The sequence below is a fragment of the Emys orbicularis genome, chromosome 3, assembly GCF_028017835.1.
Source record: "Emys orbicularis isolate rEmyOrb1 chromosome 3, rEmyOrb1.hap1, whole genome shotgun sequence".
Lineage (NCBI taxonomy): Eukaryota > Metazoa > Chordata > Testudines > Emydidae > Emys > Emys orbicularis.
This window is the reverse complement of record NC_088685.1, coordinates 99,807,060-99,824,489: the sequence shown is the minus strand read 5'-3', so window position 1 is coordinate 99,824,489 and position 17,430 is coordinate 99,807,060. Positions and strand designations below refer to the sequence as shown.

General features: G+C 42.8%; 1 protein-coding gene across 1 annotated transcript; it reads left to right on the top strand.

The window, feature by feature from the left end:
- Nucleotides 1-2,797: 2,797 nt before the first annotated feature.
- KIAA0408 (KIAA0408 ortholog) lies at nt 2,798-14,917 on the top strand. Its single transcript, XM_065401424.1, has 5 exons — nt 2,798-2,932; nt 5,652-5,990; nt 9,142-9,221; nt 10,866-12,222; nt 14,744-14,917. Exons 1-5 carry the CDS (start codon nt 2,798-2,800, stop codon nt 14,915-14,917), a joined length of 2,085 nt encoding a protein of 694 aa, XP_065257496.1.
- The last annotated feature ends 2,513 nt before the right edge of the window (nt 14,918-17,430 follow it).

Genomic DNA, 17,430 nt, shown 5'->3' with positions numbered 1-17,430 from the left:
CATTGGAAAAAATAACCCCAACTATACATACAATATGATGGGGGCTAATTTAGCTACAACAAATCAGGAAAAAGATCTTGGAGTCATCGTGGATAGTTCTCTGAAGACGTCCACGCAGTGTGCAGAGGCGGTCAAAAAAGCAAACAGGATGTTAGGAATCATTAAAAAGGGGATAGAGAATAAGACGGATAATATATTATTGCCCTTATATAAATCGATGGTACGCCCACATCTTGAATACTGCGTACAGATGTGGTCTCCTCATCTCAAAAAAGATATACTGGCACTAGAAAAGGTTCAGAGAAGGGCAACTAAAATGATTAGGGGTTTGGAATGGGTCCCATATGAGGAGAGATTAAAGAGGCTAGGACTTTTCAGCTTGGAAAAGAGGAGACTAAGGGGGGATACGATAGAGGTATATAAAATCATGAGCGATGTGGAGAAAGTAGATAAGGAAAAGTTATTTACTTATTCCCATAATACAAGAACTAGGGGTCACCAAATGAAATTAATAGGCAGCAGGTTTAAAACAAATAAAAGGAAGTTCTTCACACAGCGCACAGTCAACTTGTGGAACTCCTTACCTGAGGAGGTTGTGAAGGCTAGGACTATAACAGCGTTTAAAAGAGAACTGGATAAATTCATGGAAGTTAAGTCCAGTAATGGCTATTAGCCAGGATGGGTAAGGAATGGCGTCCCTAGACTCTGTTTGTCAGAGGGTGGAGATGCCTGGCAGGAGAGAGATCACTTGATCATTACCTGTTAGGTTCACTCCCTCTGGGGCACCTGGTATTGGCCACTGTCAGTAGACAGGATACTGGGCTAGATGGACCTTTGGTCTGACCCAGTACGGCCGTTCTTATGTTCTTATGAAGAAGCTTTTGGCAGTCTCAGTGTTCCAATGACAGGTCTGAGTGGGAGCTTGAAAGAGCTGAGCTCAAGTGCCGCATTGCACAGGTAAATAACTCTATGGGATTACTGTGATCTTGAAAGGGAGTGACAGGGAGGTTCAATGAAGGGAGTTCCTGCCCTCTTAGGCCCCAATCCAACTTGCACTGAGTCAGAGGCATGACTGCCATTGGCTATGGTGGCAGTTGAATTAGGCCCTAAGTGCTGTCAGTTGAGATGCACTGTATCAGGACTTCATCTAATACACTGAGGCAAGTAACCTGTTGGTCCTCAGCTGAGCTCGCAGCTCACTTGTTAATGAAAGAAGCTGAATCTGAATTAGATGTCAACTTGTCAGCTGGCTGGAAAAAAAACAGACAGTGGTAAGCAGTGATCATGTAGCAGCCGCAGCTGAATCAGTCTGCTTTGCCCAGTAAAGGGGTGAGGAGAGCTTTGCATGAGGCACAAAAGGTAATTACAAAATTAGATGTAAACTAGTAATCACAAACATGTTCGATAAAGGGAATAGTTTTTGTGACCCGACAAATAACATTGACACAGCCTCTGATCACGAAACAATGCAATCTGCAAGCTTATTGTGAATGGATATGAATATCTACGTTCACCAGATTAACACAACAGTCGGATTTGAAACCCAAATTTAAGGAACACACACAACTGTGCATACAGTACATCATACCATGTCAGGCTACCAAACTGTCGCTTCCAAGAATGAATTAATGGGTGTTATTCTGACCTCATGCTGGTGTAAATCAGCAGCAAATCTGCTGATTTTTAATGAGCCACTGGTGTAAAAATTGAATGAGTGAGAATTGGGTCTATAAAATCTATCACCATTCAGTAAAAGGTTTCCCTCTACAAGTGTATCATAATATAACAATGCTACTTAGCACTTGTCCATCCATAGAACTCAGAGATTTTTACAGAGGGTGGTGGGGCTCATGTTTTGTATTTTTACAGAAGAGGAAATTGAGGTGCAGAGAGGTTAAATGATTTATGCAAGGTCTCACAATCAGTCAGAGTTGGGGATAGAGCCCTGTTCTACTGTCTTCCAGACCCATGCCATGGGACTAATATATTTATTTAGATTTGTAAAACCAAAATACATTAAGCTTTTGTATTGTGTCTGATGTATATGTAGTGCATAAAAGTTTTATGGTTTCCTCCCATAACTGCATGTTTTCTTTTGTGTAATTAAAAGTATACATATAACACTAATGTTTTTAAATGTGCCAGTGTAAAGTCTCAATTGTGCTGAGCAAACTTCCTATCTTTAGATTTCTAGTTGTCTTGTGAACAGTTCAGATATAGCACACAGACAGCATTCTTGGCCATTCTGCCTAAAGGACAGATCTTGGAAGGTTCCAAGGCCTTGAATTGCCATTCACTGCAATGGGAATTGAGGGTGCTCAGCATCTTGCAAGAGGCTCTCAGTATCTTGCAGGATCAAGTGCTGTTATAGCACTTCTGCTTCATCTAAAGGAGAGCAAGTCTGAATATTACCCATTTGTAGGACTATTCCCTATGTGTATGCTATTTCGGTACAGCATGTAGAATGACAGACTAAATTTGTTATGAGATATCACTTTTTTGGGGGGGGGGGAGGGAAGAAGGGGTTGGAACTCCTTTTTCTGTTGTGTATTCCAGTTTGTCCATACTTCTATTGTAGTGTATATGTTTATCATTATAATCCTGATATAGATAGCAAGCTTTGATACAATTGAAATTAATGGAATGGGCTGTCTGTTATATTTGTTTTTCTCTTCGCTTGAAGCTAGAATCAAAGACAAGAAAGACTTACTCTGATAAAATCAATCCCAGCTTCCAGGAAACATTCAGGAAAGAAGAGGAGCAGAAACACCTTTTAGTTGATACTCATAGTGCAGCAATGGACCTGCATAAACAACTGGAGAATACTGAGAGAAACTGGACCAAAGAGAAGATGGAACTGCTGGAGAGATTTGACAGTGAAAGGAAGGAGTGGGAAAATCAGTGGAAGGTCATGCAGAAGAAAATAGAAGAGGTACTTTGGATTTTTGAGTGTAAACAACACTGTAAAAATGAACATTTTTCTAAAGTCTTATCTGGTGGCCCAAGGCCACCTCATGGTTTTTCTCTCTGAACCATTTTCCAGTTCCGTGCCTGCCACTGTTTAATGGTTGATGGCAGGATTCAAGGTCTGAGCTGTGGGAGTATTTGAGATATTGTTAATTTTATAACCATGGATAGAGAGTAAGAACTTGAGATGTCACTTTGAAGCATTGGTCTTAGGTCAAATTTGCTGCAGTATTGCTGGCAGTATATACCATAGCCAGAGATTCTGGGCACAGTGTGCATCGTACATGCATTTTAAAAAGTAGCAGACATATCTGTATGGGGCTTAGGTCATTGGCTCTCAACCTTTCCAGACTACTGTATCTCTTGCAGGAGTCTGATTTGTCTTGTGTACCCCAAGTTGCACGTCACTTAAAAACAACTTGCTTACAAAATCAGACAAAAAATAGAAAAAAGTGTCACAGCACACTATTACTGAAAAATTGCTTACGTTCTCATTTTATCATATAATTATAAAATAAATCAATTGGAATATAAATATTGTACTTACATTTCAGTGTATAGAGTAGTATAAACAAGTCATTGTATGAAATAGTTCGTACTGACTTTGCTAGTGCTTTTTATGTAGTCTGTTGTAAAAGTAGGCAAATATCTAGATGAATGGATGTACCCCCTGGAAGACCTCTGCGTGCCCCCATGGGTATGCGTACCCCTTGTTAAGAACCACTGGCTTACGTGAATGCATGTTTATCAACAAAATTCTAATACAGGCATATTCTAAAATATACCTCTCTGGCTGGGATAAATTAGGCACTACTTTATTCGTTGACATCAAAGGGAATTCCATGAATCAAAGAATGAGTTGCTCAGGAAATGAGAAATTTATTCCTGCAAGGACCTGCTATATTTACTGACGACATTTATTAGAAGAAAGGATTAAAGTAAACAAAGGCTAGACACAAAGAATATTTACACCTGTTAGCGATCATTTACTTTCTATCAATTCTAATTCACTTCCTTTCAGGGATAGCGTAAGTAATTTATTTATTATTCTTTTACACCAAAGTTGTCATCTGAACAAAACCCTCTGCCACTTGCTAATGCACAAATTTATTCTAATATACACATGAAAATATTCTCACTTGCTTTTTGCAACCACTAGGAATGTAAGGAAGAGATTGTTCACATGAAAGGAAAATAATAAAATGGAAAAGGAAAATGGAGCCAAATGACTCACAGACATATGCTGTTCTCAGGCTACAATGTAACTCTGTGATGTCTGCCTCCTATGTTTCAGATGTAATTTCTATTTGATTTGAATATGATATTCTTCTCTACTTCCTGCCTTAAATGTTGTGATGTTGCTGTGATTTGTTAACTAGTTTCCTTGTTTTGCCACAGAAGTGACTACATTTCAGTGGTTAGTAACATGAGCCCTATATGTATATATATGCTGTTTGGGAAAGGAATCAGATTTCCTTTCTATCATTTACATCATCTAGATCAATGGAGCCCCAACCTGATTGGGACCTTTATATGCTACTGTAATATAAATAATAAATTATTATTACAATTAATAATCATCTGCCATTTTGTTAGTTGGCTCTATGGTGTTGGAGATGATGGGTCTAATTCTCAGTTACACTAAGGCCCTTTGACACAGCTCTTGCAGCGTAAAGGGACTTTAAAGTGAATGTAATTGTAATTTACACACACTGCCAGAGCAGCGTAAAGCAGCCATAGTGGGAGAATCAGGCCTGATAGCTTTTGAGTGAGATGTAATGACTGCTTGTGGTCATTAACAAGTCCACTTCGCTTTTCAACTGAAAATAGGAATGTGTAAACCTCAGTGTCCTAGCCAAATTCCCAACTCTAGTAATTGCATTCTACCTACCCGTATTTGCTATGCAGTTTCAAGCAGATGCAGTATTTTTCTTTTCTGCCTGTCTTAAATTGTGTTACAGACTGTGCTGTGCACTGTTAAAGAGCAGGTGTGTTTCAGCTCAGAAACGGCTGTATCCCTTGTCTACCTCACATGGGTGTTGTGAGAATTAATTAATGTTGGTAAGGAGCTTTGGGATCTTTGCATTCAAGGGACTGTAAATGGAAGCCTTTGTATTATAATTCCCCAAATTAGAATATGCCAGAACACCTGAGTTAACAATGCCTTTGCTTTTACTAGTGGAGGCAGAGGATCTCAGGACCTCATCAAAAAGACACCAGCACATTACCATCCAACACCATCCTGGAATTTTGATTCAGTATTGATTCATAGAGAGAGTTTCACTTGTTTAAGTCCAGCAGAATTTGCTGGAGCACATTGATGTTTCCTGGCAGTTTACCACCTAATTACTGACCCAGCTCAGAGGTGCTTAACTTGTGAGATCTTCTGGAACCCCATTCCATAGCTCTAAGCCATAGATTAAAATATAGCGAAGATTTGGGGAATTGTAACAAACCTTCTCCACACCTTGTGACAATAGAATGGCCCATTGGCCATTCCACTTAGGACTCAGCATCTCTTAGCTAAAAATACATATAAAATCTTTCAGCCCATAAGTGATTTTACTGAATGAAATGCTCAGGAGCTTTGTAACACAGTTAAAAACAGACAATAAATATGGTCCTTTATCCTACAAGCTCATAACTCTACTTTGATTAAATAGGGTGTTTTATTGCCTTTTCAGCTTTACCAGGAGGTAAAACTAAGGCGGGAGAGCAATATGAATGTCCGGGATAATAAGGCCATTCAAAGCAAGATGCTGCAGCTATCTGTATATTCCCCTACTTCAGAACGGAGTGACACAGCAGAACTGAACTGTCGACACAACTTGGCAAATGGCTGGATGGAAGAAAAGAGTTTGCTCAGTAAATCAGAACAAGAATGTAAAGAAACTAGAACTCAGAGGAAAAACAATGTTTTGTTAAGGAACAGTCTGGCCTGTGACAACCAGGAGAAATATGAAGACCTCAGCTTGAAAACTCCTAAGAAAGATACCAGTAGCTATGCTGGTGATCTCAATGCAGTAAGTACGACAGTAACAGTGTTTCAGCAAATGTGGGGAACATGATGAAATCCTTCTCTCTCTACCCAAAGTATATGTCCTCTGAGTCTCAGGCAGTGGCGTAGCCAGGTTCTAACAGGGGGAGCGAACACATAAAAAAAGGCACCACCCGACATATCAAATTACTAATTACATACTTTTAAATTCGTTATGCATATTTATTTGTACTTAAAATAAAAACACAAGAATGATCCAGCCATGGAAGGGTTTGCACAGCCGGCATTTCACAGGAGAACTTTAGATTATACTTAGATATACTTTAGATTCTAGAAAGTAAATCACAGAATACAGTAGTTTGTAATTGTCACCCCTCGCCCCCGGAGCAGAGCAGTGGCTCGGCTGTGGCAGAGTCATTCCCCGGGCTGCCACTGCTCGCGGAGAAAAGATGCCGCTGAAAAGAGACCACGAGGAAAAAACATCCCCCCCTTTTCCTTCCTTCTCCACCTCCTCCGCTGGCACCAGCTGGGCTTCAGAGCCACCAGGAGCTCTGCCCACCAGATTGTGGCTTTTGTACTGTTCTGTCGAGGTCTCCTTGGATGTCCTGATGTGAGAAAACTGAAAGCTTGGAAGCCGTGTTAACGTCCAAGTGACAGGTGCCTATTGTAGTGCTGCACGCTTGGTTTCCAGCCAATGGTTCCCTTATTTCTTGGTGGCATATTAATTATTATTAATAACAAGTCCAGTAGGGCCTAGAAGCCTCACATGAAGTCAGGCTGTGCTTGAAGCTGTACATATAGAGTACCAAAAGTTTACAGAGGGTGGACGAAAGGAAGTATCCCCATGATTTGGGGTATGTTTACACTGGAAAAGGGAGGTGTAATTTCTGGCTTGTGTAGACATACCCGTGCTAGCGCTGATCAAGCTAGTGTGCTAAAAATAGAAATGGAGCCACAGTGGTGCAAGGAGCTAGCCATCCTGAGTGTGATCCCACCTGAGACTCTTGATAAGCACTCAGGTGACTAGCCCATCCTGGTGCTCATGCCGTTACACTTCTATTTTTAGCACTCTAGTTTGATCCAAACTAGCACCAGTATGTCTCCTCCAGCTGGGCATGATGCCTCCAGCTCCAATGTAGACGTACCTACAGATGGAGAACAGAGGCACAGTCAGACTAAGTGACTTGTTCAAAGTCACCCAGGGAGTCATTGGCAGAGCTGGGAATTGAACGCATGTTTCCTGCTTCCTTACAGTTGGATTCCCGCTTCACCTGGAGGTCTCAGGACAGTAATAGGCTGATTAGGCCTCAGCTGGAGTATTGTGTCCAGTTCTGGGCACCACATTTCAGGAAGGATGTGGACAAATTGGAGAAAGTCCAGAGAAGAGCAACAAAAATGATTCAAGATCTAGAAAACATGAGCTATGAGGGAAGATTGAAAACATTGGGTTTGTGTAGACTGGAAAAGAGAAGACTGAGAGGGGACATGAGAACAGTTTTCAAGTACATAAAAGGTTGTTACAAGGAGAAGAGAGAAAAATTGTTCTTCTTAACCTCAGGATAGGACAAGAAGCAATGGGCTTACATTGCAGCAAGTGAGGTTTAGGTTGGATATTAGGAAAAAGTTCCTAACTGTCAGGGTGGGTAAGCACTGGAATAAATTGCCCAGGGAGGTTGTGGAATCATCGTCACTGGAGATTTTTAATAAAGGTTAGACAAACACCTGTCAGGGATGGTCTATATAATACTTTGTCCTGCCACGAGTGCAGGGGACTGGACTAGAAGGCCTCCTGAGGTCCCTTCCTGTCCTATGATTCTACTGTTGTAAATGTCCTGTGTCCCATGAGCATGAGCCATTAAAGAGCTGCATGTTAATGTAGTGCATTGTGATGGTGTCACATAATGACTGTGCCCCAGGACACACAATAGTGTCCTGCAGTGAGGCATCATCACAACTAAAGATGCAAACAATGCAACACAGTATCATGGTGCCCTGGCTATCATGCCAGCAGGATACCAGTACTTGCCATTGATGCACTTCATGCGTTGTGCTTTATAGAATACATCCGTACAGACAGAGAGACCATTCATCCCAGCCTGAAATTCAGCTGCTTCTGGGGTGGAACTTGGCAGCCAATTTGCACCACAACGGTGTGACAGAGGCGACAAAGTGAAAAAATGTCTCCTCCTGTCACAACTGCAAGGGCAAGATGGGTCAGTAGGATGCAATCGCCCACACTGGCCAGGACAGGAGGGTTAAGCAGTGAGGAAGTGGACTCTTTAGTGATCACACATGGTCAGGACGTTGGTTTTAAGCTTCCTCTGAGAGATGGTGGCACAGTGTTCCCTGAGCATCATGCTCAGGGGACACTGAGGATCATCATGCTGATTCAATACTGACTCTGAGGGAAGGTCTCGGCTTCCTGCATCACCAGCCCAGGAGCAAGAGCTCACCCAGGATGGTTCAGGAGGTGTTTGCCTTCCCCGCCGTGTGGCTGCCTCACTCTGCATGGAGCTGCTGGGGCCAGGGGCCAACGGGGCTGCTGCTCCTCAGCCCCCCCCCCCCCCCAGACCCCGCCGCGCTGCCGCCCCTTCCCCTCCCGGCAGAGCCCACCCCTGCCTGGGCAGCGTGCACCAAGCGAGGCTCGACTTAGCGAGCTGGGCAGCTGCGGGCAGGGGGGAGCCGCCTCCTCCTCCTCCCCAGGGAGCCAGGCAACCAGCCGACGCCGCCTGCAGCCCCGGAGCGAGCGAGCCGGGCTGGGGATGCAGGGGGGCGGTGCGGAGCCCAGAGCCAGCCAGCGGCCGCATGCAAAACCCAGCTCCGGACTCCAAGTCCGGAGCCCAGTGCTGGCTGCGCGGAAAGGCGCCGCTTTTAGAAAATGTGCTCAGGGGAAGCGGCTGCTTCCCCTGCACCCCCCTAGCTACGCTACTGGTCGCAGGATGCAACAACTTCCCAGCCAGGGAATGTTTCCCCTTTCCCCTCAGTTTGTTACTGTTGAGTATATAAACTTTTGTTAAATATACTAGTGGCATGCTATTTACCTTGGTCCATAACGTGGAGACCTTTCTGTGCTACTCCCTTCTGCACAGGACTCTCCTGTGTAAATCATCATTGGGTGTAAAACAATTCTGGAGATTATTGTTCATGCTAAGGTAACATTATTTATATTTGTAAAGGCTCTTAAAGAACTGGCGAAAGTTAGTGAAGAGTTATGCAGCTATCAAGAGGAAATTCGAAAGAAGCCCAACCACAGAAGGTAAAAACACATTTGGCCTATTTATGTTAGGGGAAGAAAGGCAACAATGGGCCTATTCCTGAGCCCATTCAAGTTAAAGGGAAATTTGTAATTGAATTGGTCAGGAGCTGGATAGGGCTCAGTGCTCAGTTTCTCAGTGCTCAGTGTAAGGAATCCCAGTGAAAACCAAAATATGTTTCAAACTCATATTTTAGTTGCAGAAAATTCAGTGTGCTTCCAAAATATATAAACTGATATCTGTATTTACATAGGGCTAGATTGTGCCTAGCCCTAACACAGTAGTGGAGTAAACAGGACGAAAGATTTCTGTCCCCACTCTGTGTCATGTTAGGGTTACCTAGATCTCAGCACTGGATACTGGAGGGACTGCAGGGGATTTGCACCAGATACTCCCTACAGGGAGCAAGGGGGCAGGGAGTGACTTCCCTCCCCCTCCCCCCCACTTTGCACGCACGCACACACACACACACACACACACACAAAAGAGGAGGTGGCTGGCCACGTCAGGGAGAAGTAAGCTACATACTGAAAAGAACAGTAGCAAATCATTTTTCCCCTCCACCAACACCCCATCCACTGCAAACATAGTGCCCTTGGGTTCCTCATGGGGAAATACTGCTAGGGACCGCTCCTTACACAAGGATGTACATAAAATGCACAGAGGGCTAGATTGTGCCCTTGGTGTGACAGGCTGTCTGGCAGGGGTTCGGTGGGGCCACATGGCAGCCGAGTACCCAAAAGGTTTAGGCTGATTCTGCCAGAATTCCTCCTTGGGGCTCCTGGGAAGCCCACACTTGTGTGGCAGCTACACCACTCTTGGAGAGGATGCATTGTGTTTCCCTCACTGTGCTCAGCAAACTCTGATGAGTACAGACCTGACCTCACCCTGTCATTTTCTAGGCAGCTAACACCTGTCGCCTTATAGGTATATACGCACATTGTGCCAGGCTCTTGCTGAGAGGTTCAGGAAGTACAGAGGGGCTCCTTGGAGTCTTCCCCCAGCACATCCATGCATGGGCAGCCCACAGTCTTTTCCACAGTGTATGATTACTTTAGCATCAATAACTGTGAAGGAAATGGTGTACACTTTGTGAATGTGTGCTGGAAAATGTGATTATTGCATGAACCATAAATGACACATTTGTGCTCTCACCTTGACTATTAAGACATTTGAACAAGCCAATGACTACATGCAGAGGCTCTCCTCACTCAAATACTCATGCCAACTCCCACTGAACTCAGTACAAATTAGAGGGCCCGTCCTCCTTCCTACAGTAAAACCTGTTAGAGGGGACCTAGGTGGGGGGATGGAGGGGAGGAATACACTGCAAGCTTCCCTTTGCTGAGGTTCCTTCAAACTCTTCCATCATAGGGTGGGACTTCTTCCCTGTGTACATAGCAGTGGAATTGCCCCCAAAATCTTTTCAAACAGCCAATCTTAAAGACCTTCTTCTGGGTGCCTGTGTACTGGGAGTGGGAAGCTGTGCTGGGGTTAACCCTTTGTTCCGCTTACAGGTCAGGCAGTGCTCTTGTGCTCTGTCACATGTATACGGGTTAAGCCTTCCCTTCCTTTTCCCAGGATGACTTCTTAGGACGAACATCCTCATCACTTGTCACTAAAAACACCTCTTCTTTTATGTACAGAATGAAGTCACTTCCTTTTCTGGAAGAATTTGAAGAAACCCAAAACACAGTTATTATGCCTGAGATGAACCGCATGTCCAGCAATGAACCACAAACTTCTTCCCTCACCTTTGAAACAGAAGGACAAAATAACAGGAAGAACTTGATGAGTGCCAATAGGGGTTTGAAAGATTTGCCTTGTAGCTCTCTTACTGGTGATAGAGGAAGAGACTTCATGCCCTGGCCAAAAAAAGAAGCCCCCCCAGTTCCTCCACGGAGCACTTCTCGACATCTGACAAGCTCACTTTCTGCAGCTGTACACGTCTCTGAAGTACCCGTAAAAGATTCAGGCAGCAGAAGCAACTGTCAGGTTCAGGAGGGTAGGAATGGAAGGAAATGTATTAATCCTTCTCTTGCAAAACAGAATGAAGCTCCAGTGGTACATGCAAATGAAGGGAAGTCTGTGAAAGGTGGTGCAGTGGTAACTGCTTCAGTACCTATAGCCAAAAAAGAGAGAGTCTCTGAGTGCAGTGTAGCGGCAGGTTTTTGTCACAACACATGGTCATGTGATGTGGGCAAGCTTGGAAAAGGTACTCAGAATGGAGCTTCCCCATTGTCTGCCCAGAAGAGCTGTTCAGATGGAAATATGGTGCAAACAGAGAATGTGCACAGGAGACATTGCCCTAAATCTCCTAATGTTCTACATTATGGTAATGACTCCTGTGACCCTGCAATGCTGCCAAAGAAGACCCAAAGAAATGAAATGTTGGCAGCAAAGATTGATGAATTTAACAGGACTGTATTTCATACAGATAAATGCAACAAATCTTTGCAAGAAAATCAGAAGCTTCAAACACCAACTGGAGATCATAAACACTGTGGCCCAGGGTGTGACTGTATGGTTAACAGAACAGAAACTGTAAATGCATCTTATGTTTCAAATCCCAGACTCTCTGCAGCAAAGAAACAGGATCCCTGCAATCCAACCAAAACTGCCAGAACAACAGGGCAACAAAAGCAAATAAATGGACTTCTAAGCACCAGTGGCTACCGGCATATGCTTCATGAGCATGATTGGAGACCAATTAATTTATCTGGTCGCCCGCGTTCAGCTGACTCAAGGTCAAACTATGGAGTTGTTGAAAAACTTTTGAAAAACTATGAAAAATCAACAGTGACTTCTTTGTATAATTCTAAATGCTGCAAAGATAAGTGGACACGGTCAGATTCTGAGTTCACAGATGGGAGTTGTGAGACATTGAGTCAGTATTTAGAAATGCTCCAGATAGAGCAAGGAAAGCAAGAGTTTCAGAGGAATTCAGCCAGGTGTGTTGGGAAGCAAGTCAAACAAGGCAAAGAGAGACAGAAGTTACCAGAGGTAAGATTTATACCCAACTTCAGAAACAAGCCACTTAAATGGGACTGTCCAAAATATCTGTTTGTGTAATATTAGACACTTTGGGTGTGATCCTTATCTCATTTACACCTGTGTGAATCAGGAGTGATTCCATGGAAGGTAATGGAGCTACATCAGTGAAATATAGGAGTCCTGTGGGACCAGATTCTGATCTCAGTTACACTGGTGTAAATCTAGAGTTTAACCTCAGTGTAGTTACTTGAGATTTGCACTGCTATAACTAACATCAGAATCTGGCCCATTCCCCCCTCCCCTCCCCATCCCTCCAATGACTCTTTTCAAAAACCTATTAAAAGGACTTTAACACAGCCTCCCATGGCAAAACCTACAGGGGCTGAGAGAGCAGTCTCCAGAATGATGGCTGTTGCTTGTCCCCTGAAGGTGCCTTGCTGGGGTTTCTATAAGTTTCCAGTAATGGAGCATTCTCACCCATTCTTCCAGCAGACTACTGGCTGGAAGCACGCAAAGGAAAGGATGTAGAGAAACTGGAAAGGATCCAGAGGTGAGCGACAAAGATGATAGAAGGGATGGAATGCCAACCATATGAGCAAAGACTGAAGGAACTGGGTATGCTGAATTTGGAAAAGAGGAGATTAAGGGGAGATATGATAGCGGTCTTCAGCTACTTTTGAAAAGCTGCCATCAAAAAGATGGAGAAAAGTTGCTCCCTTTTGCCCCGGAGGGCAGGACAAGAGGCAATGGGTTCAAACTACAGCACAGCAGATTTAGATTAAAGCTCAGGAAAAGCTTCCTAACTGTAAGAACAGTAGGACAATGGAACTGACTGGAGGTTGTGGAAGCTCCTTCACTGGCGGTTTTCAAAAGGAGGCTGGATAGAGCCATCTGTCTTGGATGGTTTAGACACAACAAATCCTGCATCTTGGCAGGGGGTTAGACTAGATGACCCTTGCTGTCCCTAGTAACTTCTATGATACCCTCATTAGCTCCTCACAGAAATGGGGTAGACTCACTTGGAGCTGTGAAACCCCATAGGGAAAAAAAGTATGTCAGATCGTCAACTGGTATAATTTAAATTGGCACAATTCCATTGACTTCAGTGGAGCCACATTGATTTTAACAGCTGAGAATTTGATCCTATAGATTTTCTTCTGACCAAGGTCTGAGCCTAACATAAGGGTGTTTTTGTTGGTTTGGGGTTTTTTGGGTCAGCTTCACCAGTGTGCAGCAGTTGGAACACTTTTCTAATAGTGGGGTGCTGAAAGCCAACCGCTTACCTCTGTCCAGAGCTGGGGCTGGGAGCAGGGCTGTGTCTTCGGGAGTGGGGGACCTGGGTAAAGGGGCTGAGCCTGGGGCCACAGCTGGGGGTGGGAGTAAGACCAGGAGCAGAGCCCCACGCATGGGGCTGGCAGCCAGGACCCCGGGGATGGTGGCAGCAGAGCCCCGGGCACAGGGCTGGCAGCTGGGACCCCGGAGTGGGGAAGACAGATAGAACCCCATGTAAAACTTGGGGGTGCTGCAAAAACCCCTGAACCCCTAGTTCCTGCGCCTGTGGTGTGCAGCTAGTTTTCAGTAGAAACAACTTTGTTCTACCATAGCCAAAAAAAAAAAAAAGGAGAAGCTTCTGATTTTTTTGCTCTGTGCAAATCTGATAGGAAATTTCCTCAGTGAATATTTGGAGCAAGAACAATGAGCCAGAGTTTGATTTTATTTTTACTGGCATAAATCCAGAGTAACTCTACTAAAGCCAATGGGCCTGACTCTCCGCTGTCTTGTTCCTAGTGTAGTCATTTATGCCTATGTAAAGTGGGTGTAAAATACTAACTAATCAGTCTGGCAGCATTTTAAACCCACCTGCACTCACTTTGCAAAGGTATAAAGAACCACACATGGCACAATGCACTGAAGAATCACATCTATGATAACTACTCTGTATTTACACCACTGAAACAAAGAACAGAATCTGGACTGTTGGCTTTCATGTGTTTGTGAAGCTCTGCACCTATGACACTATATTCATAAATAATCATTATTAACAATGTATGAAGTGCAAACATCTTCACGTAACAGTAATGGAAACACAGTCCTATATAATGAGCCTTGGCTGTTACAACAGGATCCATCAAACGACACCTGAAAGGTACATGGAATCCTGTTTCAGTGTATTGTTGTCTATTGAGTTATGTTTATGAACCAGCATAAAAGTTCATCCACATAAGTTCCAAAAATGAAAAAGTGCCTGCAGGATCAATTAATTTATGCTTTGCATATGGGTTAAAATCTTATATCTTCCCTTGTATCTAGCATCCATGTCAACATATCTCATGCTGCAACTAATGTAAGAATTCCTATATATAGAAGTGTCTGTTCTTTTGCATTCTATACATTGCTATGTAAATACATCCTCAGGTCCTTTTAATAGCCCAAGACCACCTGTTCTGAGGTATGCCACTTCATTCCTTTTACATTCCATGAACGACTGTGTTATAACTTGTTAAGGCAAGTAGTTTCATTTGTGTTCTAGATATCTGTGCCAGCTAAATGTTCAACTGGGAAAGGCTTCTCCCGGCCAGCGCGACCAGCAAATAGACGCTTACCTTCCAGGTGGGCATCCAGATCACCTTCAGCACCACCTGCTGTGAGAATGACCACACACAGTTATTCTCTCTCACCTCAGTCAGAGACGGCAGTAGTCTGAACTCAAGGATGAATTTGATGATGTTGTGAAATGTGAAAGCTCTGCGCCTCTTTATACCTGTGTGTTCTGTGATTGTGATAGCAACCAGTTCTACACTGTTGTATATCATCCAAGAGTAATCCTGTCACTTGACTTACTGGGCAAAGCATTTTCAATCTTAGATCATCATCGCAGTCTTCAGTGTTTTTATTGATGAAATAATTATACCCCTTGTTTTCTTTTTCTATCTCTTTCTTTCTTAAATGGCTCACAAAGAATTACTTCTGAATGACATCCTCCTTGGTTTGCCCATCTTTTGAGTTGATACAATGTATAGTTCTGTATATTCTGACTTTTCTGCAAACAGCAGAAAGTAAAGCTGTATGCATGATCATGTGTTTGTAGGTGCATGTGTTGGAATAGGAAGTATACAGGTATGTATTTAGAAGAGACAAACTCTGTGCTAGTGTTGACACTGAAATTACAACATATATGCCTATATATACTTTGTGTTTATTTAAAATTTTTGAAAATATAAAGTCCTGATGACATTTATATTTTGTACATCTTTTATATAGTTTCACAGGTGTAGTGAATACACTTTTTTGACTATAATTGCAGCGTCAAGGGCTTGCACAATATGTATCAGAAGCAGACTAGCTCAGTGGATTCCTCAGACATGCTTGATGGCATACTTGTTTGGTTTTTCAACCCTTATGATGCTAGGGTCAATATAGCTGGGCATATTTTTTCTGAATTAAAATACTATATGATTAGTACTATATTAGCCTTTTTCATCACCTGAGCTATTCCTAAAACGTTCCGCTGCCTTAAAATACTTTATACGTGCCATTTAATATAACCTACTGTAGGGAATTAACTCCTATAGTTTCAGCTATATTGTAATATACAGTTTATGGAGGAAGGAAAAGGATGGTAAGCATGGCAATTCTTTAAAATTTGTTTTCTTTAAACACTGTATTTAAAAGTATAGCTACATCAGAGAAATTTAACCTGTTTACTTTCAGTGAAAGCAGGAGAATAAGGAATGCTATGATTACCAAATGCTGTAGTCATGCTTTCTTACTTTGATACTGGATTTCATAGAGTGTAAGCCAACAGCTAACTTACTGCTCCCGTGAATGGTATAAGTGGCAGTCAGTTATGAAGTTTACTTGCATTCTGGCAACAGCCGACATACAGTACAGAAATATTGCCTCAAGAGCTGAAGGAGATATGATCATTGTGGTGCCAGGAATCCTAGACTGATGGTATTAGAAGTATGTTTTTGCCCTCATCTGTCTGTATATTATTGGCCGTTAGAATGCTGTGTGTGTAGGCTGGCTTATTCCCTTTCTACCGTTTGAATGAAATATTGACACTATTCAGCATTTTTGTTCAACTTGTTCAATAATGACAGTGTTCTCCATTCCAGAAATTCTGTACCCACCATAAAGTTGCCAGATGCATAGTGTAGCAGGGGTGATAAAAATTTTCCTTGAACAACCAGTTAAGATATTTTTTCAGTTAAGTTACTGATATTTACTGCCTACTTTTGATCATCAACTTGCTGAATAACATAGAAAGGAACAAAAACCTGCTGTATTCCCTGGTGTATGTAACTTTAATTAACAGAAAGTTATGGAGGTAAACTAATATGTCAAGGACAAGTCCATTTTGTCAACATCTTCTGAGTCCCTCTAGTGCATATACCTTGGTTTTGACATCTAGAGATCTCAGTAATTTGTGCACTATAAATACCCTAGAAGGCTAGCTGGACATATTGATTTTAGAAATATACAACTACAGCTGTTTAAAAATGAAGTTGTCTTTGCAGGAGTAAGCATGGCAGAGCCAGTTCCCAGCATTGTGATAACCACAGCTTAGCAGCTGTCTTAAGTAGCCTTAGTGATGTGACATATGCTCTTACTTGCTGTAGAAGGAAGGGGTACTAGCTGGCTTTCCAGTTTCCCCAATGTGAGCTAAGATTGAGAAGAGCTGCCATGCTGGAGCTTCTGAAGGGACAGAGCCTCCAGAACAAAGAAATCATAAATCTTCAGTGGGACATAACTTTTCTCCCACCCCTGATCTCACCAAATGAAGGGCTCCACTGCTTTTGTTTTGTGAGCCTATTGTCAAAATGACAGGTTGAATGTTATGTGTTGGTTAAAGTCTCTGTGTAGCTGTACACTCTTTTTATTTACTCTCTGAACCACTGTGAGATTCTCCATACTGCTCAGACTAGGAACATGACTATATTTTACTTTAGCCCCGAAATAAATCCAGTAGAGAGTCTGCAGAGTTCTAAAAGCCTAACTGGCAACAATTAAATAGAAACCCCTCAGGCACAGTGGAGTTAGCTGCCAACCCAAACACTTACCAGGTATTGAAAATATGTGAATGTCACTATGAATCCGTTGCCTCCCTTCTTTGATGCTCAGTTATTTGTATTGAACACAATCACAAAGGGATTGTGGCCTTGTCTACACATAAAAGTTGTATGAACGTAACAAAATCAGTTTGTACGCCAATTT